The 27434-nt window shown below is 37.2% G+C and overlaps 2 protein-coding genes across 3 annotated transcripts in view; both read left to right on the forward strand.

Moving 5' to 3' along the window:
* The window catches only part of LOC144639124 (lipopolysaccharide-binding protein-like), a 34997-nt gene extending 7942 nt beyond the window's left edge, over nt 1–27055 (forward strand). Inside the window, exons 6-17 of one of the 2 annotated variants that reach the window (XR_013568065.1) lie at nt 3–66; nt 818–881; nt 2377–2468; nt 3138–3317; nt 3756–3815; nt 4019–4186; nt 4750–4817; nt 5181–5223; nt 5312–5384; nt 5895–5971; nt 6348–6892; nt 26759–27055. Coding sequence is in view for 1 of the 2 variants with exons in the window: in XM_078498377.1 (XP_078354503.1) it covers nt 3–66; nt 818–881; nt 2377–2468; nt 3138–3317; nt 3756–3815; nt 4019–4186; nt 4750–4817; nt 5181–5223; nt 5312–5384; nt 5895–5971; nt 6348–6404 (946 nt within the window). In the remaining variant the exon portion in view is untranslated. Of the gene's footprint in view, nt 1–2; nt 67–817; nt 882–2376; nt 2469–3137; nt 3318–3755; nt 3816–4018; nt 4187–4749; nt 4818–5180; nt 5224–5311; nt 5385–5894; nt 5972–6347; nt 7237–26758 lie in introns of those variants that run through there. The other variant, XM_078498377.1, reaches the window with a different exon arrangement.
* LOC144639103 (lipopolysaccharide-binding protein-like) lies at nt 11192–27055 on the forward strand. The gene is made up of 16 exons (XM_078498358.1): nt 11192–11383; nt 14732–14831; nt 15596–15727; nt 17839–17912; nt 20116–20215; nt 20348–20411; nt 21183–21246; nt 21671–21762; nt 22483–22662; nt 23074–23133; nt 23309–23476; nt 24547–24614; nt 24963–25005; nt 25092–25164; nt 25688–25764; nt 26147–27055. Exons 1-16 carry the CDS (start codon nt 11227–11229, stop codon nt 26201–26203), a joined length of 1509 nt encoding a protein of 502 aa, XP_078354484.1. The 5' UTR covers nt 11192–11226; the 3' UTR covers nt 26204–27055.
* Nucleotides 27056–27434: the final 379 nt, after the last annotated feature.

The raw sequence follows: 27434 nt of genomic DNA on the forward strand, positions 1-27434 counted from the left end.
AGTATGATCTACAATGCATTCAGTGGGCAAATAGAGAATAAAGTCAAGGATCAACTCAAAAAAATGGTAAACTGCCTACACCTATAACTATCAACACTTGTTATTTACAATGAATTGCTACATCTGCTGCTTGAAAGTTATAGTTATAGTTGGCAACGCGGATTTCTCTTAAGAAACATCTTCATAGTAGCTAAACTAGTCTGGAACGGCATTTGACTTACGTTATTGAGAGTTTCCATTAGAAGAGTTTTTACATTAGAAAATGCCATGAAAATAAATGTGAAAAGGCTATTGTGCTTTGGCTAATCACCAATTGCAATCTGTAATCGTTAATTTAGAGGAACATGGCACGTATAGTGTATGTTCTCTTGTACGTTGTACCTATAAACGAAGTACTGCCCGAGGATGAAGAAAAACAACACTTTCGAGAGAAAAATTAGACAAAAGCATGAGATCAAAAAGAAAGCACATGAGTTGCTTTTCGTAAATTAGTAAGATCAACACAGTAAGTACTCTGACAATTTTCCCTACAAATGACGAGCCAGACAAGATTAAAACATTTGCTTTAATTTGTTAACCAGCGGCAAACATGTTCAGTCAATAGATTTTTATGTCATCTGTTTCATGTCGGCATTAATTCGCCTGTAACAAGCCATCTACCATAAATTGATGATGGTAAATTCATAACAAATGGAGGTTAAAGATAATATCATTATGGATGAAGAAATGTGAAAAGGCGTTATAAGTAAGTTCGCTTTCGTTTTGTTTGTTAACTCACTCATTCATTTTTTTGATGTTGATTATTACTTTTCATAAGATCTGCGAGAAAGCTGACGAGGCAATAAACAGCGATGGAGCAAACTACATGGCAACTTTTCCTGGTAATTATTAATAAAATACTATCATTATTTATTCAAAATATTTCTCTGTTTCTGATTGGCTTTCAATCCCCGGTTAATTCCAGCTAACCGGCTAGCGCCGACCAAATTTGGAAGAAGGTCCAATTATACGACAAAAAATGACGTCAATCGTCCAATACCAAAAATTAATGGATCGCAACCTCGATCCCAAGGATGATTAACCGATCACAACCTCGCTACCAAGGATCGCTGACGTCACGCAACTGAACGGCTTTGCTGTCGAGCAGGTTAAAAGCGCAATAATGGCCACTAGATTTAAGCATTACGAAGAGGTAAAACATTTAAGTTATTTAATAGAAGACAAGGAAAGTCAAAACACGGAAAAAGCAACGAAGGGGACTCGACCGATTTTGAAAGCTTATCTTCAAGAGGAAAAAAAACTAATCCAGCCACAGCGAAGGACGGGCGGTTTTACGAAAATTCTTCGTCGAAGTAAGCAGGAACGATGAAAAAAAAAAAGATCGCTTTGTGTCATCAGATTTAGCTTCAAAAGACACTTCAAGGAAGTGCTAATTAAATATCGACATTATAAAGGACAAGAAATTTAATGAAGGTAACCGAGTTTTTGAAGTTTAAATCAAATTAAGCGAACGTTGTTGTGTATTTGTGTACTTTGCCTACTGTCAAAACCCTATTTTAATAGGGTTTTGGTTCATTTTGTGCATTTGGAGCCCTGGAAATATTTTAAATGAATAATAAAACAATTATTGAATATGGCTTTCGTATGATATGAAGAATTATGCAGATCTCGGAGGGTGTTATCCGCCGAAACCGAAGGCTTCGGCGGATAACACCCTCCTCGATCTGCATAATTCTTCATATCATACTCTGCCTCATCCAATAATTGCTAAATGTCATAACATTCGTCTTGTGAGCCTGAGAAACAGACGTACCCTTATTCAATTTATACAGATGGGATAGCGTCACGGAACCCATGCAGTTGATTTCATTAGTTTTCAATTGTTCTTGACTTGAAAAGAAAATAATTCGTTCGGACCTACACGGAGCACTCAGATGTTAGGTGTTCAGAATGGAATTTTGCAGCTCTAATCTTGCTGACTCTAGCTAAAGATGGAAATGAGTGCAGCAAGAGATTTTTAGAGTCATATTTCCTCTCAAACTGTTGCCTTATATGAGAGCTGTCGTTGGACTACACACAAATCTCGTGATTAGACAAATCAGACTTTCGCTACGCGGTGGTCCGATTTTGTTACGGTCGAACCCTCCTTACGGACACCTGTAAAAATGGACACCTCCCTATAAGTGACAGTTCACCCGGCCCGAAAGTCACGTAACTTCATATAAACTCTGCCTCTGTAATACGAACACCTTCATAATACCGACTCTCTTCCCTGACCCGCGGCTAACGCGACAAATGTTCAAGTGTTTAGGAACTAATTCTCTATTTTTTTATCAACATTTTAATTTTTTTTATGTATTTTTCTCCCTTTCGTAGTTCACAGTGATATTAGTACAGTGGCCCAGATTGACAACTCGCTTGTTGCGAATCCCACGTTTAACTCGAAATACATGGATGTGCCACTCAAGGTAAGCAATTACCGTAAAAACTTTGTTAATTGAGCCCCCATCTTTATAAAGTTCCCCTCCCCCCAGTTGGTAAATCCTGACAAATCATGAGCAAGGAAACAAGGCAACTTTGCGCTTTTAAAGGTATTCAGCCACTACCTTGACTTATTACTGTTTCTATTTTGTGAACATTTGTAACCAACCGCAGCACTCAAACATGAAAAAGTCCACTTTTAATATTTTCTTTTATGTGTACCCTCCAGTTACTGATATATTATTCGAAATAAGCCTGGTATCCCTTTCAGTTAGCTCACCCTGAAGAAAGCAGCAATGCCGAAACTTCGGTAAACCTTTACCACGTAGTAGTGTCCAAAAAAACATTTTTTACTTTGTCCTACGAACGTATCGCTACGCAGTTTTTTTATTAATCTCATCCCTTCAGAATAACCCGTACACTCTTACTAGAAGTAAAAGATCAAACAAGGCATCCCCTCATTGCACTTCTGACCAGCTCATACCGTTACTGCCACAATTTGTCCGTTCAGGACAAGTTCTTCAGTTATGTGTGACTTTTACATGGGCCTTGGTGTCTTAAGCATTCTCTTTTCACTAAATGTTTACAACATCTGGTTATCACTTATGGGGTTGAAGCATATTTTATCAATTGACAAATGCTATTTTTGTTTTTAGGGCGAGTTTAAATCTCGTAAAAACCCTCATCCTACATCTTTGATAGCTCCTCAAACTCTTCCTTCCTTCACTGAGGCTGATAAGATGGTTTACATTTGGGTCACTGATTACGTCTTCAACACAGCGAGCCTTGTTTATCACGAGGAAGGAGTACTGCGAAAAACTATCAGACCCGAGGACGTAAGAACAATGCATAATCACTATCTATAATAATTATTATGCGGTTTATTGGTCGCTGACTTATTTAAATGAACCAACAGAAGTAATTAGTTTGTTAATTAATCAATGTTAGCTGCAAGCTAACAGAAAAAATAGACCAATCGGTCGGTCGGCCAGTCAGTTATGTAAGGGTAGTTGCAAACTGTAGACTTTGATTTCCCAAAGTGCACTGAGGCGAGCACTAAGACGTATTAAAAAAGATAAAAGTCTACCATTATACCACAACAGAATGTTACCAGAATACATGGCTGTTTTAGCTTGCTATCGCTCTTTCTGCAATTGCAGTCCAACTAACAAACGTACTTGCCTAGCTAGCTTTGCAGGAACACATAAAAATAACAGGCTGATGTTGTTAAAACTTATTTTTCACTTGTTTTCAATTTTTTATTTCACTTTTAGTTACCTCAATCTTCAAAGTTCCCATTGAACACGAAGTCATTCAAGTTGTTTCTTTACAAGGTTTGTTTTATCAAAAAAGTATTTTTATTTTAGTCTTCCTTTTATTGCTTGTTTTAATACCTATCTGTAAAAGCTCTAAGTATCATAGCCTAGAATAGTCCTTTTTTTTAGGTAATCATCACGCTAGTTGCTTGTCTCTACCATTAAAGATCCTATACTAACAACAATATTTATTGATTATTAAAACTTTGCTTGCTTTTTAGTTGTACGAAAAGTACCCAGACCGCCCTGTGTTTTTCAAAGGCTACACCACCAAGGCTCCTGTTTTCACTTCACGTCCCAGCGGAACTAACGTGACAGTCACTGGTAATGTGGAAGTTTACGTCACTGCCAAGAATGGCGCTCATGTTTATGCTCTGACAGTGGGCTTGGTAAGCGTTCTTCTACCCAGGATACCACCGGCTACAAGACCCTACATTTCAAACATCTTTGGTTTTTTTCATAATACAAGTGTTCAATTCCTTGAAAATATATTTGTTTGCCAATATCAAAATTCTATTTTTTTGATGTTTTGTTTCATTGACACAACCTAGTACCTAGGATGAACACAAGTGACTCTTTCGTTTTCATCTTACGTTTACCACTCGATGATTTGTTTCTTGTAGGAGGCATACAACTCACGCTTTTATAATAATATATTCAATGTACGATTCTGTACATATTGCTTGGCTTCGACGATAGCAATTACGGTAAACTGCTGAAGTAGCGCTAAACATTATAAAGGGATATGTAACACCATCTTTCCCCCAAAATAACAATGGTAATAACACTAAGAAGAGTCAAATGTGATCTGTAACCATACGAGATAAGTCAAGTGATGAGGGAGACTTCGACCCATGCACACTGGCATATTTATTCTTTTTTGTTTTTCTCACTCATGAGATCTAAAGCGTTGTTCGATGGTGATCATTTCATAGTTAACTTCTATTTCTAGAAAGCTGATGTTGCTGGATCTCTTGGTGTGAAAAGTGGGAACTTGACATTCCATACAAAGTCATTCACGTAAGATATCTCAATTTTTTTTAAAAAAACAAAGATATTCGTAATTTGACAAAAACAAAACAGCACACAACCAGCAATCCCATTTCATATTCACAAAAAAAACGTTTTATACGTTAACAGTAAGTTCATCAATAGGAAGTTACTGACTGTCTCAATTACTCTTAAAATGACAATGACAGTAATAAGAACGATGTTAAAAAAGGTGAAAATGCACCATCCTACCACGACTGATACTTGGATATGAATAACATGACCCTTTTATGAGGTTATACTGTCACTCAATATTTCCTTTGAAGCTAATTACAAGGTTTATAACCCAAATGGCAAAAAGGATAAATGTTAGTGTTGTTTTTCCCATTCTAGGGCACAAGTTCATCTTGTACGTTCTGCCATTGGAGATATCAAGGTATAAATTTCTATGCCGCCTGTTTTGCAGGTAAACTTATTTGCAATCATTATTATTTTTTTACTTATAATTTCTATATTTTCAACAGTTTAATATTGGATTGCTTCAGTGGTTTCTTAATGGCGTCATAGAAGATGGACATTTTGTGAACAAACTAAACGGTAGGTACAACGGATGGTGCTGTTGTTCTAACCATTAGTCTCTGTAAAGGATTTATATCAAGAAGTTTGCATCTCAAAATCACAGCCTGTTCCGTTCTTTAAAACTTATTCACAAACGTTTTAATATTTGTTGTGTTGTGCATAATGGTCCTTTATTACTAAATGCTAAACGTCGTTATAAATGAAATAACAAGTGGGAGGTCATTTGATCTTATAAAAGAGGCTTACAATTTCTGTCCGTGTTATTAGGGTTTGTATCTGTAAATTTTCAGACGTTGGTGGAAAATGACTTTGGAAATTAAATATAGAAAAGTCGTAAAAACAATAAGATATGAACAAGTAGTGGCTAACCCTGTTTCTGGGGAATATTCATTTATTGTTCCACTTCTCACTGGATAAAACGTTCTTTGCAGTCCATTCAGTCTTATCAGAGGAACTCAATCGCATCTACTTATAAAACTAAACCGCAATATACTTAGAATTTAAAAAAATTTGCCTTTCTCTATGAAGTGATTGGAGACAGAGGATTTCCCTTACCAATGCTTCGCAACATATTGTGGGAGGACACAGCCATAAGCACAGGGCAGGTAACCTACAGGCACTTGTTTGCTTTTAAATCATTTTATGGATTGTTGTGGTTTGCTATATATATGATGTGGATACCCTCTTTATCCTTGTTAATTCCACGATCGGCTTTAATATTGCTGCTTTTTATATATGGACGTTTTTGTTAATCCCATCTGTTTTATAAAGGTAAAGAGGAGATGAATAGAGACGTGGCTAATTTTTCATTACGACGCTTAATTACAGTTATTCGGTCTGCATTGCATTAAGCTATTTTATACTTTTGTATTTGCTATTTTGTTTTTTGAACACATGAACTGTCTTCTGAAAAACTCGTACACACTGAAATGTACCTTTTCAATTCTCCTTTACTTCATTTCATTTCTTTTCTCCACGCAGGGTTTCACCCTTATTGAGACGAACCTCAAGTATTTGGCAAGCACTGACGCCGAGTAAGATGAAACTGACAAGACTTGACCTGGACTTAGATTAAGACAGCCTTTTTTAATGAGATTCCATTACATTATGTTTAAACAATCCATTTCAAATGCCGTTTTTCATTTAATTTCGGACGACAACATTAACTCAAAATTGCAGCCTAGTTCAACCTTAACATCTACAAATTAACGGAGCATTCCGCTGTCTAGTTCTCGTTCTCCCCCTCAGCTCACCACAATCTCCTCATTAATGAAGTGACGAAATATAACCCGAAGAAAGACTGGGCTTCTCTCATTTCCATCTTCCGCTAAAAATGACGTCTGGGATTCGGACCAAACATCCCATACTAATGATGTGGCATTACAAAGACCTGAGTGGTTGTTGCTCGGTTATGATTTCTCGGGAGCGATTAACAACCAATCACAAACATCACACGGATCTCTATAGTGCAACGAGTTAACAGTATTACTAGTAGGGGAATAGAAATAAACTTGTGACGGGATAGGGTCTGTGTCAACTTTTTAACAAGTCTATTTGACGCCTGATAATGCTCTATAAAACGAATTTACTGGGCATACCTTTGCGGAAATGCCAACATTGTTAAGAGAAATGACGAAGATTCAAATATATATTTTTTATTTTGTCATTTAACAGATCAGTGTTTTTGTATAATCTTTGAAGTCGATAAATATTTTCGTCATTACTGAATGTTTGTAGGATATCCAGTGATATTTAACAGTGTTAATGTCGGACAGTCGTTATAGACTTTATCTTAAGTGTGATAGACCTTAATTTTTAGTCATTGCAGTTTTTGAATAAAATCACATTTTCTAAAACAACTGGACACAAATATGGAAGTCCAAAGTTTGTTGTTGTTGTAACAAGATGAACAGGTATGGTAATGCATTCTTGCGCTTTTTAACAACAGTTACTGTAAAGTTCCAAAAGAAACGACCCACCGAAAGAAGAGACCTTAAAGGGACAGTGTCCCGTCTGATATGTCGTGTTTTCATACGCTCGCCCGGGAGCTGGCTATGAACTTGCCTTATTATCTTGAAACTGGTAAAATTGATTGTACCAAAATTGATGAAAGCAAAAAAAAAAATAACAACTTAATAGAAAAAGATATGACTAAAGATAAAAAAAAATCCACCAGAAAGGAACGTTTGCTTTCTTGACATCCTGTCACAAAATAATATATAATATAATGTATTGATAAATAAATAATATATTGGCAATATATTGGCAAGTTTTGAATCATTTGTTTATGCCTCATATACAAATTTGAAAAAAGTTCTGTTTCCTTTTGCGCTTTTAAGGAGCAAAATTCTTTTGGTCATACTTGTCGCCCACGTTTTGCGCTTTCCGGAAAGTGTTTAAGTATTTTCTTGAAAAGAAAAAGGATTTGAGCAAAAAGATAATCACCACGTTTATTGAATCAACATAGAGTATCTCTGAGCAAAAAATGAAGTGAATTTTCTAATAAGCATGTGCCACATTTTTCTGATTTTACGCAGTCTCCAGGGAAATTCCCTCTCAATCCTATGCAGAACGCTGCCAAACCTTGCGAGTTTATCTAAAATTAATCTGGGAATAATTTGGTAGGACGGGATAGATTGTTGTGTTGGGAACTTGACGTTACCATGGCAATGGCAATTTGACAGATACCCAAATTTGCAATTTTTGTGATCCTGTTAATGAAAATTAACTTTAATGCAATTACCGTATTTATTCGAATAAACGCCGCGGCGTTTATTATATTTTTCGCGATTCCAGTACGGCGTTTATTCGAGGGCGGCGTTTATTTAAAATTCGATTTATTTCTTGCAAACATCAGCATGATAACTTAACATTTGAACTTTAAAAAACAGTAGTGCTTCTCTTAAAAGTCATTTTCAATATCTTAAAACATTGTTACCATCAAGGAAAATATTTATTTTAGGCTTGCTCAAACTTGATAGTTACTGCATTTGCTTTTTGTGTCTATAATATGAATAATGATGCGGCGTTTATTCGAGGGCGGCGTTTATTAATATTTCTGCTCTAAAATGCGGCGTTTATTCGAGGGCGGCTATTAATCGAATAAATACGGTATTCTCACCTGTTTAGTTAGGTTTTTGCACTGTTTTGTTGATTTTGAGTACTTATATGATCCGGTCTAAATGCGGTTGTCTGACATGTCGCAAAAATTCAATGGTCTTAAAAGGAGGGAGGCAACAAGAAAAAACCCATTCCTCCCCCGAGCTAGCCTGGGCATGGTATGTTATTTTTTTCACTGTTTTGTTTAGTAACAATAAAGGACGACATAGTACGACTTATTTTCTTCGTTTTTAAAAATCATACAGTACAAGTAAAACTCGTAAGCCACATGTGCGCATTGCGGACCTTTTGACAATAATTCGCAGTTCCAAACTTGACGCATTGTGATATGACGTCGCTTATGATTCCTTTTCTTGCCGAATGCTGCTTAAGCAATGACCGAAGTTTTGTATAACAAGCACTGAAGATGAAACTTCTTAAGGTGACAAAGTTTGTGTAGGGTAAACAACTCGAAAGTGATATTGAAGTCACGCAACAATGTCCACCAAACCTGGTGAACGTTACCAAGATATATGCTGTATTTTAAAGCCTCAAGGGAATACCAAATATATTGGACCAAAAGAAGTAAGAAAAAAGCACAGGGAGTGACAGAACAGAATGACAAGATACTTCAGAACAGGATGACAAGATTCAAAATCCAAAGTACTTTCGAAATGTGACGAGGAGTCTTCCGGTTTACACTATTTTGTGATATGTCTCATCACAATTTATTGACCATCAGAAATAAATTTCAGTAAATCAATAACTCTTGTTTGAGCTTTGAACTTTGTCCAGTAATCTACCTCATGTGATCTTTTCACGTGAGTACCCCAGGAAACCCATCATCGACCAAGGCCCCACCGGGCCTTTTGTAAACAGCGTATTCAATGCTTATATTGTCCTTGTTTAGTTTCGACACGAGCAACACTGAAGTCAGTACTGTTTACAAGCAGTTAGTGGTTTATTTTGTTCCCTCCCATCCGACCCTATAGCTCCTAAGAGTTATTTTTAAGTGCTGCCAGCTGCCAGCAGTCACTGTACAGAGGACTTCTCAAACCTTTATCATAATTAATTGGATGTATAAGCTAGCTTAAGCTCAAACTATCCCATAAATGTTTCCTGATCACTACAATTTTAACAATGTAATAATAAGAAATAGTTAAATACCACTTGCAGTAATTCTAGCTAGCAGCATGGCATCTAGCTATCATGCAGATGGATCTAGTTTGTTGTTGGCTCGTCCTCGCTCGAGGGTCTCCGGTCGGTTCCCCCCGCAATCACACACTAATTCCTCGATCTCAGTCCACGCCACTGAGCCCGGCCGGCCGAGGGAACCTCGTCCCCGTTGGAAAATTGTTACTTTACATTTTTTTTTACATTTTACATTGTATCAGGCCGGTCCATGTTTGCTAGATTAAAAATGTACATTGTATAATTATCTGATTGTAGCATTGGATATCATTTGCTTTATTTGTGACCATTTCAATAAAGTTGGGAATGGGGATAAAGTGCTTTTCCTGTCACACATTTGCCCCCATAGACTCGATATTTATGACTCCCTTTATTATGTACTCCTTGGATTTAGGTTAGTGGAGGCCCAACTCCCTCCAATCAGAGAGGAGGCCCAACTCCCTCTTCTCTACCCAGGAATGCTCACTGTCGGCCCTGAGAGGTGGCCCTACTCCCTCCTCTCCATCCGGCCTGTGCTGCACTCTGGGCTGTAGGTTTTGTTAGCTTGACACTCCAGGAGTACAAGGGGCCGACATATGGTGGAGTACTTTGTCACCCACTTCCCCATTTTCAGCCACACTTAGTTGCTGTTGTTGTTGTTTTGTTGTAGCTATGCAATAATCACCTCCTTTGGGCCCTGATATTAATAAGTAGATCTCATTACCTCTAACCCTGGCGAACCATGAACGGCCATTAAATAAAGTACATGACCTCTTGTTAACTTCCCCAGCCTTACCATAAGAGTTATGCGGTGACCAGCTAGGAGAATTTGCTTGTTGACATTCAGGGCTTAAAGGGTTGATACAAGAAAATTACTTCCAAGTGTAACTTCTCCCAACCTTATCAAAAGAAAGGTATTGGACCAGTTAGGAGAATTTGTTTGTTGATATTTTGGCTTTGATTTTATATTTATTCCAAAACATGAGGAAGTTAATTAATACAAGCATTTCTCACTTCACAAAAACACGGGACAAAAAATGTCGATGAAACCGAAACGTTTTATCAGTATAATATTCAGAGTATCGACCGTTTTCTAACTTCCTTGGCAGATATCAATAATCTGCAATAATACATGTAGGAAACAGACCAGTGGGGAGCGTTGGATAGAGTCGATAATCCGGAAAACAATTACCATTAAACTACCGTGGCATGGAGACACTCACCGTATTGCAGACCTTTGTCAGTGATGCGAAGGCGTACTCCAGGGTTTGTAGCTTGCGTAAAAATGAATAACAAAGCGATAAACGCAGTCAATTTCGGAATTATCGACTTTCTCGTCATCTTAGAGATCGGCTTTCAGCAGCTTTCAGAACCAAGATCAAGCTAAAGTTTAGAAACTGAAATTCAAAACCAAACCGTGGCGTGAAAAGGATCGAAGTCAATAATAATATGTGAAGCTTCGAAAGTGTCAATGAGTAAACAAATTTCATTGGATACTTAAGACAATTATTAGTAGCTCCCTATTTAATTAACTGCAACTTTCAGCTAGGGATCAAAACAAAGAAACGTGAGCTGGTGAGCGGACCTCCTTATGGGGAATTCAAAGGGGAACATGAAGTCCACGGCCAATGTACTATTCGTGTCCACTTTAATGGTTTTCATTTCTGATTGTTACTCGATGGAAGTCGTGCAAGGCAAAACTCATCCTGGAATCCGTTTGCGTGTGACCAACAACGGACTGCAATACGGTAAGCCTCGTTAGCATGAACTTAACAAATCGAGCACATTTTCCATGGTCTTCACTCTTATAGACCATAGAAATGACGTCAGAAAATTTTCAAAACTCTTGTGGATCCACGAGCCGTTAGGCGAGTGGTTTTACTGCAAAGCAATGCTGGCAATAAAATGATTTGACTGATCTTATCTTGAGTTCGCTTTCGTAACGAAATCATTTTCCTTCAAGAGGACCGAAAGCTCCTTGGCAAGTAAAACGTGGAAAACCCAACATGGTAGCTCGTTTCGCTAATAAAGTTGAACCACAGGCCTAGTCAGTAGTTCTAGTGGTACTGCCGAACAGGCAAACAACGGTTGCTTCAATATCCTCGTTTTATTGACGCCATCCTGTCACTGCCTGCGTTCAGTTGCCTTACTTATTTGTGTCAACGGAAAATTTCTTGTATTTTCTTTATTCGAAACTCTCGCAAAGGCAAAGAAAATAGAAGACAAACACTGTAATCTTATACCATTCTTTGTGGGTTTTTGCTTTTTCCTGCGTTTCGGGAGACAGTTTCCTTGGTAAAGCAGGGGGAGAAAGCAAAACTGTCAAGAAAAATTATCTTATTCAGGGGATGTATCAGGGTATCGAAACAATTTTTTGCGGTTACGTATGTGATGATTATGGTATTAAAAACGCGTGCGCTCCTGAACATTTCGTTCTGGATGGTTCTGGACAAAAGACAAGTATCGTATTTTCTCTTTAAATCGCCGGGCCCCGAATAAACGCCGGGTCTCCAAGGTAGAGTGGTAAGTAAACCTTTTAGGCATTTATTCGAGGTGTAATATGCTTTAGGTATGATGGCAAGATACATTCATGTCACAAATAATGATTAAAAAGTCTTGTTTGATAAACATTTTGCTCGAATAAACTGTACCATTCAAAAAAACGCCGGATCCACGGAGCCAAGTTTTGAATAAACGCCGGGGGCGTTTAATTGAGAAAATACGGTACGCGAGGATTGTGCGTGTTTGTCGCACCACACCTGTTAAAAAAACAGCGGGCGACTGCCAAACACGAAGGTAACTTCGTTTCATAATTTGCACTATCGTTGCATATGATAGTTTTCTTCGGCTGCAGACACCGTCCACGCTCTTGATCATTTTTTCAAAGTTACGATAAGTGCTTTTACGTATTACACATTTTTCAATTATGGATAATCCTTATTTGTTTTACAATGATCCTAATGTCAAGATTGTAGCTATAGTGTCAAGCATACTTTCCAGTTATGTTGAACATTGGGAGCCAGTCCTTGTTATAGGTTAAAGGCACTTTCCTTTTCACATTTCTGATATTCTGTCAAAGAAATGAAATAATTAACACACTTAGGGAATAAATGAAGGTGTTCATACAGTTGCACAACATAAACTAAAAGAAATTCTTTTCTTTCTCAGTCTAACTCACCCGGTATCCCTAAATAGGGCAATCTAATAAGGCCGACTATTAACCTCGAGGCAGGAAATAAAAAATCAACTAATTCCATAAAAAAGTCAGTCTCCATCAGGAAACAGATTTGGTACGATACCAAAATGATTTTTTCCTGTCATTATAGACTGTCCACATCCCTCTATCGTCTCGTGTTTTTTCGATCGATGAGCGCGCGGTGAGAACGGCGAGAGAACTGGGAAGGATGGAGAGAGAGAGTCTCCCTTCCTTCTTCCTTTCCATCACCCCTAAGGCTCCCCGCGCTTCTCACGTTAATATTAATAGGCGAGACTAAGAGACGACTGGGGACGAGTCAGGGAAATCTAATAAAATAACAATCGGTGGTAAACTGTAAAGGATTTATGACAGATCTAAGGCTTAAGCTTGCGCATTTACATCAACTGCTCGGGAGGCCTAATAACAGTTGTAGCTTCTTTCTAAAATCATAGCAAGTGTCGTATAATTATCTTTCAAAGTATTATTCTGCTGTTTCCATTATAAACAAAAGTACCTTTGCACCCTTAGCTATGTTCTTTTGTTACAAATCATAATCAAAGGTGCTTTGTTAGCCCACTCGTGAATGAGAATACTAAATGTATTGGTGTAGAGCTATGAAATGATTCTGTCTTTTTGTGAGCGGCATGTTAGTATAGAAATTGTTTGAAGGGAGATATGATCACGTTGGTTCCTTGTGTTTACAGCGGACGCGGGTAATCCATTCCTTTTTTTTTTTTTTACGACAATCTATTTTACAATTTTATACGACGTCTTTTTTTTTCTTTCTCCTTTTTTATGAATCTATTAGAGATGCAAATCAAGTACTATACAGTATATTATTAAAAGGCAACAAAATTCGTCAGTTTGGCGAGCTTTTTTTTGATAAATTATTTACGTATCATGACTATCGATTATCGTACAATACGCTTGGAACTATAAAACATTCAGAGACTGCTAAAATTGGACTTTATTCATACAATTGTCCTGAAATCAACCTTTTAATACCCAACACAGTCGCAGTCCACAGTTCGTGCCTGCAAAATCTAAAAATTTCATGAAAACACGGAATATCACTAGTGCTTCGAAGATTTTCATATTTTCTCTAAGATTATTTCTTCTATTTGTCATGTGAAATTCTTAAGAGCTATAAATCGAGCCATTCGAAGAAGCTTTTATACATACAAGCCATTAAACTTTGAACCTACGGTATCGGTCAGCGGGATAAGAACATTACAAAGAAATCTATATGCTAATTTTCACCGCAAATAACACGCAAGTCGAAGTGGTCTAGCGGTTAAGCGTTTGGTCTTCAAAACCATAGTTGATGTTAAGAGTCGCCGGTTCAAACCTCAGAGGGGTGAAACAAAAAGTTAAAAAAAAACCAAGGAAAATTAATTTATAATTTAAAGCATAAATTATTATTCATAAATTAATGTTAACAGCCCATCGACCGACTGACCGAGTGAAAATTTGCATATCACTTTCCATAACCATACTCGTTTCATTACATTCACGAGTAAAAACGGCTTCTCACTGGTCCTCAAAAGCGGTTTGTGGAAATTTGCAAGTATTAACACAGAACAACAAATTATATCAATTTGCGAAACGAGCCACAAAACATTAGATTCTTGAGGAAAAAAACTATATTGACTGTTTTCTAAGGGACCAGTCATTAATTGTTTGATGTTTCATGCTTTTCAAATTTTCCCTTCGTTGTTGTTAACGACTTTCAGTCGAGGAATTGGTTTCTATTATAAGTTGAAATAGGTTTATCGATATTCTTTCTTTAACAGATCGATATCTGGGTTGTGATTAACAAGAATGCTCGCTCTTCACCAACTATCAACCACTAGGATCCCTGAACCCACAAGTTAATTGTAAACTCTGAATTTGTTTTTAGTTGACGATGTTGGAATTGAAGCATTGGTCAAAAGGCTCAGGAGTGATGACATAAAAGACTTCAGCGGTTCAGATGGAAGCTTTAAATATTCCGCGTATAAGTAAGTTATCATTTATTTCTTACTGAATGCAGATTTTCTTCCGAAGTTGTTGATGAGATATGGAACCTTGTCATAAACGTGCAATCCTATCTATGGGGTCGCTGAAAGATAACTTGAGGCTTAAAAAGATTAGCAACTTAAAAAGATTTCAATGCGCGGTGGTCTCTGGATTGATCAGTGGTCTCTGGATCGAGTGGTCCGAGGACGTTATGAAAGGACACGGAGCATACTTAACATTCAAAACTCACTTACAAAGTGCGTCTCTCCACCTTAGAATTAAAACGTCCGAAGTTAGTTTACAAAGTGAATAAATGAAGATTTTTTTCAAAGATAGTTATTTGACAATTGCAATGAGCTAAGAAAAAGGCATAATTTACAAACGATTGGTAGGTTTTTTAGGAGATTTCTTAGCTTGTATTTCCAGCCTTCCTTATAGTTGATGTTAAGGTACTGGTGAACAGGAGAGCAATGTAACAAAATGCTGGGGCTAACCTGCGGTGAACTAGATCTTTCATACCAGTCAAATGTTATAAAAATTTTATCGAACGTGGCGAAGCTTCATTAGAGTTGTAAAAGGCTCACAGTCAATATGTTCGTGTATACAACGTAGCAAAATACAAATTCCAATGGCGATTTTTTAAAGAAATGCCAGAAATGCCTTTATTTACATTGAAAAAGCCTTCGATTCAAAAGAGTGGCGCAAGAGAAACAATCTCCAGCTGTTTGCATCTCTTATAAACGTGTTCAACTATTTTTTCTTTCAGCATCAAAAATACTTATACCAAGAAAGGTTCATCATCGCTTTCTACTGCACCAGGCGAGGGTCTCATTTTTCAAGCCACTGGATTTGGCCTTGCGTACACTGGAAAAATCAAATATGAAAAGAAATTGGGCTGGTACGTTCTATGAGCGGCAATATAGAAGGAATATCAGGCCTAGAAGGAATATCAGCACCGGTTATTTCCAGCGCTCTAAACTATTAAGAGTTAATTCTCTGTTTTTTTGCTTATCGTATAATTTATTAGTGTTGCGTGGCTCAACATTACAGTGACCGCAATTCTGTGTACCCTTCATGATTTTATCTTTATACAGCAAATTTACTGATAGAAGACCGAGAAGAGCAGATTTGTTTTTATGGCTATTAAATGTATTAGAGTTAATTACAGTCAAACCGGATGTTCTATTTATGGGAACTTTGCAGTGCATGCGGCGCATGGTTCTAATATTGATTGACAGTTTGCTCGTCGCAACTTACAACTTTCGTTCCGGTTTTCATTTTTGCCGTATAAAACGAGGTTATACCACCTTTGTTTCAAAGAAACAGAAAATAATTACCCCTTATTCGACTGTTCATCAACAGAATGCGAGGAATAAGCGACAGGCTTAGAGTCATTGCTAAGCTAGGAATTTCGCTTCAATTACAAGTCAAGTTCAGAAGTTTGGCAATTTCAACTAAGCCTGTCGCTAATTTCTCGCAGACTGTCGATAAGCAGTCGATCATAGGGCAATTATTTGATCCTTTTAAAACGGAGGTGGAATTATTATGTGTCATGCGGGAAAAATGAAAACCGGAACTTGACAACTTGCTCAGGCAAATTTGAATTGAAAGTTGCAACTTGGGACGAGCAAACTGTAAATCAATATTGGAACATTGCGCCGCAACATTGCAAAGTTCCCATCAAAAGGACATACGGTCTGACTGTAACGGGTGTGGGAAAATAACTGAGGAAGCTGGCTGCCCTTGAGTATTGGTTCTTTTCGTTTGCCAGTGATGTTACTTGAAGCGTCTGTTTATCAGTTTTCTCAATAAGGGAATAATTTACCTTATTAAATTCTCAACCTTGGATATTGCATTTCTAACTTTCTGACTGGTTCACTGAATCCTGGTTATCAGCTCGTATGCCTATATTTGACCTTATATGGGAAATGAGTGCGGCAAGTGCGACTGCAGGAAGCGACAGTTCCATCAGAAAAATGGTTGAAAACAGCAAATTTGGCGAGCTTTATGAACAAGAAATAATCAGCGATGCCTACAAAAACCACAGAAATGCCATACTATAATTAACTAAGCAAAAAAAAAGGATTGATGCGAAAAGTTTAATTTTAAAATAACACTTGTAAACGCACAACAAGAGCGAGTGAAAAAAGAAGAAAAGCAGCAAATGATTTACGAAAGAATGGCAAACTGACACAGTTTCATTTATTGTACGTCATAAAATTAGGCTCAGCACTTCTGTAAAGTCTGTTACCTTTTAATCTTGGTCTTGTTTTTTTATACTTCAATAAACCTGTTCCACTTTGAGCTCAATTTCGCTTCAAATAATATAGCAGTCCTTGTTGACAGCTGTGGAGCCGTAAATTACAAGTACAATGTAAACACTTGCTTCGTTCTACTTGCAAAAGACGTGTAGTTTCCAGAAAAGCTTTTGTTCGGATCATCCCGTACATCTTAACTGTTGTCACAATTTCCAGGATATATAGACGATTTTGGAGGAGATTATTGGATGAAAAATCTTGGGAAGAAAACTCTCTCGCTCGCTTTGTGTGTTTCATTCAAATCAAGAAGTGAACACCGCGCAACAAATTTTCCCGCCTCCTCATACTATCACTTTGTTTACATCAAACTGAAATGTCCAGTCGATTTAAACTTAAAGAAGAATTTAATAAAAAAATTATTCTTTTCGCCCTTGTTGGATACGAGCCGTTATAGCCAAAGAGGCGCGAAGCGCCGAGTTGGCTATTTACCACCTCGTATCCAACGCGGGCTCATAGAATAATTGTTAATTATCAAGTTCAAAGACAGTGATTATTGACTCACTGCATGTTTCACTCACCTGCCGACACAGCGTAACAGTTTGTAATAAACTCATTGTACGTTTAACTCAGCCTTATATTAGGCTCGTGTAATGTATGGGTCAGTCATATGTCTTGCTCATGTCTTTTTGTTGCCATTTTCCCTTCAGTTTTGTTATAAATGGCTGGCGGTTTTTTTGTCTGTTTGTTTTAGGATTCGTCTCAGAGATACTGTTAACGTTGATTTCAAAGCACATGGAATCGGATTCACGTTGAAAGTGAGAATTGGTAAGCCTTTCACTAACAATTCTTTTAACTTCCTTTTCTATAATTTCCATACTTCGGCTTTTTTCGTCTTTCCTTTTTTAATTGTAGGTTAACAAGTGCCAAATGAAAATATCTAATAATTATACCTAATCGTACCAAAAAGGTACTATTAGGTATTTACCGTACCCAAAATGAAATTTAGCCAAAAATCCGGTGATATTATTTGCTCTGTTGAAGCCATGCTTGCCAGACACGTAGTGCGAAATGTGTTGACCTGCTTGTATGGATACTTTTTTAGTCCTCAACACTTTTATCAAGTCCTCTTCTCACATTTTTTTACTCGTTTGTTTGGAGTTTCATTCCCTAAATTTTTAAAATCCAAATTTAGCGAAAAATTTGGAAACTCCGACTCTATTGTTTCAGTGTGAATGTTTCAGTACTCGTCGGTAAACATCGCACAATTGGCGAGCGCGCTCAAGTTTAGTTTTGGCGGGAAAGTTTTTCTCATTTTACGATCGGTAAGCACCAGCTAATTAAAAATACTCGTTTCTGTTTTATTGGTAAAACCTCTATTCAATTCATCGTACGGAAACACTACTTTAATTCAAAGTGACCGTGATATGGTGGCATATCAGGTCAGTGACTTGATATCGTAGGATATCAGGACAGTAGATCGCGCTTCTGATTGGCTACTTGCGAATTTGGGTACGGTAATTCTCCATAACATTTGACAGTCTCGACTGTTTTTTTTATGTACCTCGTTAGATTCTGTAAATCATTAAAGAAATACGACTCGGGGGAAGGGGCGTTGTGTAGGTCACTTACTAGGTCCATAATGCGATATGCGCTTTGCATTCTAGTCCGGCGGCTTAGCTCCTGAATTGTGCGATTTTTGATACAAGCACCAAACTTTGCGGGATTACAAGCATTCGTATACTAATCAATTCTTGATATAGTTCCAACGCCAAATTCCTATTTTCAACTAGTAAACAGCAATGAAATTTCCAGCGGAGAGGCCGCTCCCCCACGAAGTACTTCTTCTTGTACTTTTATAAACCTTTTATTGTAGATTTTCATTCATAAATACAGATGTGAATGCTTTAAATTAGCCTTAAAATTGTCATTTTTTACCATCTGTTTGATACCAATAATTTACTAGGAAATTATTACATGGGAAAAGAGTTTTCGTTCCCCGCCCTCTGCTCCCTGGCGTCTTTCGTTTTGCGATAGCGTCCAGGTCTCTTGCGATCGGTGAACCGTTCGCTAACAGAAGAAAGATAGGAAAATATAACAGTCTGAATTACAGCATTTCATTCTAAATTTTGTATGTGCGACTTAATATCACTTCCTGACATAATAGTATTTGTCTATAAACCAGGACAAACAAATATTTCACGAAATTTCATTGATTTTAATAAATTACGGTTTCCATGGAAACCGGTGTTTTTCGGGCTTGGCACTATATCTGAAAAAACTTCTGTTGGTGACCACTTTCATTGTGCCAAGTTTCATGCTTGTATCAAAAAGTGCACAATTCAACTAAAATTTCGAGCTAAGCCGCCGGACTATTCTGCATGTTTTAGATTCGATTTCTCATTGGATCACAGCTGTATTTGCGTTGTAAGTGGACAGTTGTGATTCAGTCTCCAACACAGCAGATATTTAGGTCGTTGTTTCATTTCGATGTGACGACAGTCATAGAGAACTGGCATTTAAAGGGACACTCTCACCAGTTTCACTTCAAAAATGCAAAGCCTTAAGACATAGGGAAAATACGAATAGTGGTCCAATTTTTATAGTGGTCATGGACTTAGCTTCATATCTCAACGAGATAGCTAGTTTACAGGCATGCCACTGAGACAGAGGAAACAAATAATTTCAAATGAACATAACAATAACAAGGTTAAAAATCCCAACTGGCAGGAGGCAAACCAGTTGGATATTTACAAAGAGACTTGAAAAACTCAGGCTGATTTTTTCAAGTTTCGTCCTTGTGGGCTGGAAAGCACCTAAAAAATTTTATAGCTCCCTTCTTCCTCAACAACAATTTACTTTATATTTCTATCTTGATGTTCTAGGTGCATTTTATGTACGAGAAGACCTATTCGCCAATTTTAGTACTTTAATTTTTACCGAAAATCATGAAAACCCGGTGACAGTGTCCCTTTAAGCTGATATAGGTCATATCGGCATGGTTTTGAGAGTCGGTTGTTGTTTGTTTCAGGCGCTGATTCAGCTGGTCGTCCCACTGTATCTACACTTAAGCAGGATTGCTCTTCAGAGCTGGATTCCGTTTACGTGCATTTTAGTGGCAGCATAGCAAGGTAACTATTATTAACACCTTAGCTTTTTCAACTTGATGACGTTCTTAAGAACTTTGACAGTTTTCATGATCTACACAAAGGAAAACTTTGTTTTTCATTAATTGATTGGAGTGTTGGCTTGTTCTTGTTTAGTTTTATTTACAATGCATTCAGTGGGATAATAGAAGATAAAGTCAAGGATCAACTCAAAAAAATGGTAAACTGCCTACAACTAGAACTATCAACATTTGTTATTTGCAGTAAATTGCTACCATCTGGTGCTTGAAAGTTATAATTATAGTTGGCAACGCGGATTTCTTTTTGCAAACATCTTCATAATAGCTAATCTATGTCTTAAAGGGTAATTGTAACGTAATTGTTCAAATGACAGGCTCATAAGAGTTTTTATATAAAAAAATACCATGAAAACAAATATAAAAGGACACTTGTGCTTTCGCAAATCACCAATCTGTAATTGTAAGAGTTAATTTAGCGGAACAATGGCACGTCTGGTATATGTTCCCTTGTAAGTTGTAGCTATGAGCGAAGTACTGCCCCAGGATGAAGAAAAAAAAAACGACCTTTAAGAGAAAAATTAGACAAAAGCATGAGATCATAAAGAAAGCACATGAGCTGCTTTTCGTAATTTAGTAAGATCAACACAGTAAGTTTCTGACATTCTTTCTGCATATGACGAACCAGACAAGATTAAAATGTTTGCTTCAATTTGCTTAGCAGCGGCAAGCATGTTCAGTCAATAGATTTTTGACATTTTTATGTCATCTGTTTCATGACGCCATTAATTCGCCTGCAACAAGCCATCCACCATATTAAAATGTCTTGATGATGTATATTCATAACAAATGAAGGATATTTGAAGATAATATGGATGAAGAAATGTGAAAGGGCGTTATAAGTAAGTTCGCTTAATTTCGTTTTGTTTGTTCACTCACTCATTCATTTCATGTTGATAATTACTTTTCATAAGATCTGCGAGAAAGCTGAAGAAGCAATAAACAGCGATGGAGCAAACTACTTAGCAACTTTTCCTGGTAATTAGTAAATGCTAGTGTTATAACATTCGTCTTGTGAGCCTGAATAAACAAACGTACCCTTATTCAATTCATACTGAGGGGATAGTACCTGCATGGAAGCCATATAGTTGATTTCATTAGTTTTCATTTGTTCTTGACTTGAGAAGGAATCAATCACCTCGGACCTGCACGGAGCACTCAGATGCTAGTGTTCAGTATGGAATTTTGCAGCTCTAATGTTGCTGACTCTAGCTGAAGATGGAAATGAGTGCGGCAAGAGACGGGAAGCGACATCTCTTCTCTCAAAATTTCCCTAACGCACTTTTTTTTGCCTTAACGCACTTGCTAAAGCGACGAAAGTTCAATTCTTTAGGAAGTAATCAGTCTCTTTTTTTTTTATAAACGTTTAAAATTTTTAAATGTATTTTTCTTTCATCCGTAGTCCACAGTGATGTTAGCTATGTGGCCCAGATTGACTATTCGCTTGTTGCAAATCCCACTTTTAACTCGAAATACATGGATGTGCCACTCAAGGTAAACAGTTACCGATAAACCTGTGGTAATTAAGCACCCCTGACAAGCTCCCATATCTATAAAGCTCCCATCTCCCTAGGTTGCAAATCATGACAAATTATGAGCAAGGAAACAAGGCAACTGTACGCTTTTAAGGGTATTTAGTCACCACTTTTACTTACTACTGTTGCTATTTTGTGAACATTTGTTACCAACCAGCACTCAAACATGAAAAAGCCCACTTTTAATATTTTCTTTTATATGTACCCTCCAGTTACTGATATATGATTCGAAATAAGCCTGGTATCCCTTCAGTTAGCTCACTCTGAAGAAAGCAGCAATGCCGAAACTTCGGTAAACCTTTTCCACGTAAATTTTTCCAAAAAACAATTTTAACTTTGTCCTGCGAACGTATCGCTACGCAGTTTTTATTAATTTCATCCCTTCAGAATAACCCGTACCCTCTTACTAGAAGTGAACAGGTCAAACAAGGCATCCCCACATTGCACTTCTGTACCAGCTCATACCGTTGCTGCCACAATTTATCCGTTCAGGTCTAGTTCTTCAGTTATGTGTGACTATTACATGGGCCTTAGTGTCTTAAGCAGGCCCTTTTTATTAAATGTTTACGACATCTGGTTATCACTTATGGGGTGGAACACGGCCTGTTAATCATTCACTCGGTAGAAGAGGTTAAGAGTCAATGTGTTATCAACTGATAAATGCTATTTTTATTTTTAGGGCGAGTTTAAATCTCGTAAAAACCCTCATCCTACAACTTTGTTAGCTCCTCAAACTCTTCCTTCCTTCGCTGAGGCTGATAAAATGGTTTACATTTGGGTCACTGATTACGTCTTTAACACAGCGAGCCTTGTTTATCACGACGAAGGAGTACTGCGAAAAACTATCAGACCCGAGGACGTAAGAAAACAAACATTTTGCCTATTTTAATTAATAAAGTTAATTAATAAATGAACTAACAGAACTAATTTATTTATTTTAAAATTCACAACTGCAAGTTAACAGAAAAAAATAGACCAGATAGTCGGTCGGTCGGTGAGTCAGTCTGTTATGTAGTTAGCTGGCTAGTTGCAAACTGTAGCGTGACTTTGATTACCAAAAGGGCACTGAGGTGATCGCGAAGATAAAAGTATACCATTATACAAACAAAATGTTACCAGAATACACAGCTGTCCTGCTTTAGCATGTTTCTTCAATTGCGGTCCAACTAACAAACGTACTTGCCTAGCTAACTGTGTAGTAAGCTAATAACACGCTGATTTTGTTAAAACTTATTTTTCACTTGTTCTCATTTTTTTATTTCACTTTTAGTTACCTCAATCTTCAAAGTTTCCATTGAACACGAAGTCATTCAAGTTGTTTCTGTACAAGGTTTGTTTTATCAAAAAAGTATTTTTATTTTAGTCTTCCTTTTATTGCTTGTTTTAATAACTATTTGTAAAAGCTCTACGTATCATAGCCTAGAATAGTCCCTGTGTTTCTAGGTTATCACGCTCGTTGCTTGTCTCTATCATTAAAGATCCATTAAACTTTGCTTGCTTTTTAGTTGTACGAGAAGTACCCAGACCGCCCTGTGTTTTTCAAAGTCTACACCACCAAGGCTCCTGTTTTCACTTCACGTCCCAGCGGAACTAACGTGACAGTCACTGGTAACGTGGAAGTTTACGTCACTGCCAAGAATGGCGCTCATGTTTATGCTCTGACGGTGGGCTTGGTAAGCGTTCTTCTACCCAGGATACTACCGGCTACAAGATCCTGCATTTCAAACATCCTCAGTTGTTTTTTTTCTTGTATGGATACAAGTGTTCAATTCCTTGAAAAAAAAAATTTGTTTTCCAATATCAAAATGCTATTTTGTGATGTTTTGTTTCATCAACACAACCTACAAAGGATGAACGCAAGTGACTCAAGTGACTCTTTCGTTTTCATCTTACGTTTACCACTCGATGATTTGTTTCTTGTAAGAGGCATACAACTCACGCTTTTATAATAATATATTCAATGTACGATTCTGTACATATTGCTTGGCTTCGACGATAGCAATTACGGTAAACTGCTGACGTAGCGCTAAACATTATATATATCTTATTAACCACGCGCGAGGGCCGTACTGGGCGAATATTGGCCCGAGGTCTTGACAGTACGGATCGAGCGCAGCGAGGTCCGTACAAAAAAGACCGAGGGCCAATATTCGCCCAGTACGGTCCCGAGCAGGCTTGGTTAATAAGAGATTTACTACACAACTGGAAACTTTGTGTAGTGAGAATTGCTACCTAGTAGATGTCGTGGAAAACAATGTGCGGCAAAACTTTTACGCGCGCTAAAGAAGTTATATATATTTCTGTGTAAGCCGGGTAATTTCATTTTCAAAGCAATAAAAACTCGGAAAAAATTTTGCAAAAAACAAATCTTTCAAAAATCTTAGCGCGGGATAATCCGGGACAAAACCCGGTCCGATACTTGGAAAATATCGGCCATCGCGGGAACGGAAATAAAGTAATCTGATTGGCTGATTTAGTTATTGGCCCTCGGACCGCCTTAGTCGTGTAATAAAAAGGGATATGTAACACCATCTTTCCCCCAAAATAACAATGGAAATAAGACCGTGAAGAAGAGTTAAATGTGATCTATAACCATACGAGATAAGTCAAGTGATGAGGGAGACTTCGACCCATGCACACTGGCATTTTTTGTTGTTGTTGTTGTTGTTGTTGTTTTTCTCACTCATTAGAGCTAAAGCGTTGTTTGATGTGTGATCATTTCATAGCTCACTTCTATTTCTAGAGAGCTGATGTTGCTGGATCTTTGGGTGTGAAAAGTGGGAACTTGACATTCCATACAAAGTCATTCACGTAAGATATCTCAATTGTTTTTAAATAATCAAAGATATTCGTAATTTGACAAAAAACAAGCACACAACCTGCAATCCCATTTCATATTCACACTAAGAAAACATTTTATACGTTAACAGTGAGCTCATCAATACGAAGTTACTGACTGTCTCAATTACTTTTAAAATGACAATGACAGTAAGAAGAACGAGGTGAAAAAAGGTGAAAATGTACTATCCTACCACGACCCCACGACTGATACTTGGGTATGAATAACCACTCCTATCCCTTTGAAGCTAATTACAAGTTTTGTAACACATCACAAATGGCAAAAAAGGATAAATGTGAGTGTTGTTTTTCCCATTCTAGGGCACAAGTTCATCTTGTACGATCTGCCATTGGAGATATCAAGGTATAAATTTCTATGCCGCCTGTTTTGCTGGTAAACTAATTTGCAATTATTATTTTTTTTACTTATAAATTCTATATTTTCAACAGTTTAATATTGGGTTGCTTCAGTGGTTTTTTAATGGCGTCATAGAAGATGGGCATTTTGTGAACAAACTAAACGGTAGGTACAACAGATGGCGCTGTTGTTCTAACCATTAGTCTCTGTAAAGGATCTATATCAAGAAGTTTGCATCTCAAAATCACAGCCTGTTCTGTTCTTTAAAACTTATTCACAAACGTTTTTATATTTGTTGTGTTGTACATGAAGGTCCTTTATTACTGTGGTCTTGTGCTAAACGTCGTTATAAATGAAATAACAAGTGGGAGGTCAATTGATCTTAAAAAGAGGAATTTAAAAAGTAAATTTAAAAAGTAAATGTTGGTGGCATGGGAAATGACTTTGGAAATTAAATATAGAAAAGTCGTAACAACAATTAGATATGAACAAATCGCGGCTAACCCTTTTTCTGGGGAATATTCATTTATTGTTCCACTTTTTACTGGATAAACTGAATATCGATAAAACCACTGTCCTATGCAGTCAATTCATTCTATTTCAGGGGAACTCAATCACATCTAACTTATGAAACTAAACTGCAATATACTTAGAATTTAAAAAGTAAAATTTGCCTTTCTCTATGAAGTGATTGGAGACAGAGGATTTCCCTTACCAATGCTTCGCAACATATTGTGGGAGGACACAGCCATAAGCACAGGGCAGGTAACCTACAGGCACTTGTTTGCTTTTAAATCATTTTATGGATTGTTGTGGTTTGCTATATATATAAAGTGGATATCCTCTTTATCCTTGTTAATTCCACGGTCGGCTTTAATATTGCTGCTTTTTATATATGGACGTTTTTGTTAATCCCATCTGTTTTATAAACGTAAAGAGGAGATGAATAGAGACGTGGCTAATTTTTCATTACGACGCTTAATTACAGTTATTCGGTCTGCATTGCATTAAGCTATTTTTAACTTTTGTATTTGCTATTTTGTTTTTTGAACGTAAGCACATGAACTGTCTTCTGAAAAACTCGTACACACTGAAATGTACCTTTTCAATTCTCCTTTACTTCATTTCATTTCTTTTCACCACGCAGGGTTTCACCCTTATTGAGACGAACCTCAAGTATTTGGCAAGCACTGACGCCGAGTAAGATGAAACTGACAAGACTTGACCTGGACTTAGATTAAGACAACCTTTTTTAATGGGATTCCAGTTACATTATGTTTAAACAATCCATCTCAAATGCCGCTTTTTATTTAATTTCGAACGAGAACAATAACTCAAAATTGCAGTCTAGTTCAGCCTTGACACCTACACGTTAACGGAGCCTTTCGCTGTCTAGTTCTCGTTTTCCCCCTTAGCTGACCGCAATCTCCTCATTAATGAAGTGACGAAATATAACCCGAAGAAAGACTGGGCTTCTCTCATTTCCATCTTCCGCTCAAATGACGTCTGGGATTCGGACCCAAACATTCCATACTGATGACGTGGCATTACAAATACCCAAGTGGTTGTTACTCGGTTATGATATCGCGGGAGCGATTGACAACTAATCACAAACACCATACGGATCTCTGTAGTGTTACGAGTTAACAGTATAACTAGTAGTGGATTAGTGCTACACTGACACCAATAAAGCTTTAAAAAAATAATAAAAAAATAACTAGTAGGGGAATAGAAATAAAGTCGTGACGGGACATCAGAGGTCTGTCAACTTTTTAACGAGTCTATTTGACTCCCGATAATGCTCTATAAAACGTATTTACTGGGCATACCGTGCCTTTGCGGAAATTTTTTATTTTGCCATTATCATGTCAGTGTTTTTTTATACAATCTTTGAAGTTGATTAATTTCGTAATTTGTAGGATATCCAGTGATATTTAACAGTGTGATTAAATGTCGGACAGTCGTTATAGACTTTATCTTAAGTGTGATAGACCTTAATTTTAAGTCACTGCATTTTTTGAATAAAATCACATTTTCTAAAACAATTAGACACAAATATGGAAGTCCAAAGTTTGTTGTTGTTGTAACAAGATGAACAGGTATGGTAATGCATTCATGCGCTTTTTAAAAACAGTTACTGTAAAGTTCCGAAAGTAACAACCCACCGAAAGAAGAGATCTTAAGCGCACAGTGTTCCGGCTGATATGTCGTGTTTTCATACGCTCGCCCGGGAGCTGGCTATGAACTTGCTTTATTATCTTGAAACAGGTAAAATTGATTTTACCAAAATTGGTGAAGGCAAAAATAACAACGTAATGGAAAAAGATATGACTACAGATAAAAAATTTCACCAGAAAGGAACGTTTGCTTACTTGACATCCTGTCACAAAATAAAATTTGTAACAATAATATATTGGCGAGTTTTGAATCATTTT

Source organism: Oculina patagonica, chromosome 2 (assembly GCF_052425735.1).
Source record: "Oculina patagonica isolate OP01 chromosome 2, crgOcupat, whole genome shotgun sequence".
NCBI lineage: Eukaryota > Metazoa > Cnidaria > Anthozoa > Scleractinia > Oculinidae > Oculina > Oculina patagonica.

Coding starts and splice junctions, on each gene's coding strand:
- LOC144639103 (XM_078498358.1), top strand. CDS start 11,227: ATGGGGAATTCAAAGGGGAACATGAAGTCCACGGCCAATGTACTATTC. Junction 20,216..20,347: donor TTTAGTGGCAGCATAGCAAG/GTAACTATTATT, acceptor GTTCTTGTTTAG/TTTTATTTACAATGCATTCA. Junction 24,615..24,962: donor TTCCATACAAAGTCATTCAC/GTAAGATATCTC, acceptor TTCCCATTCTAG/GGCACAAGTTCATCTTGTAC.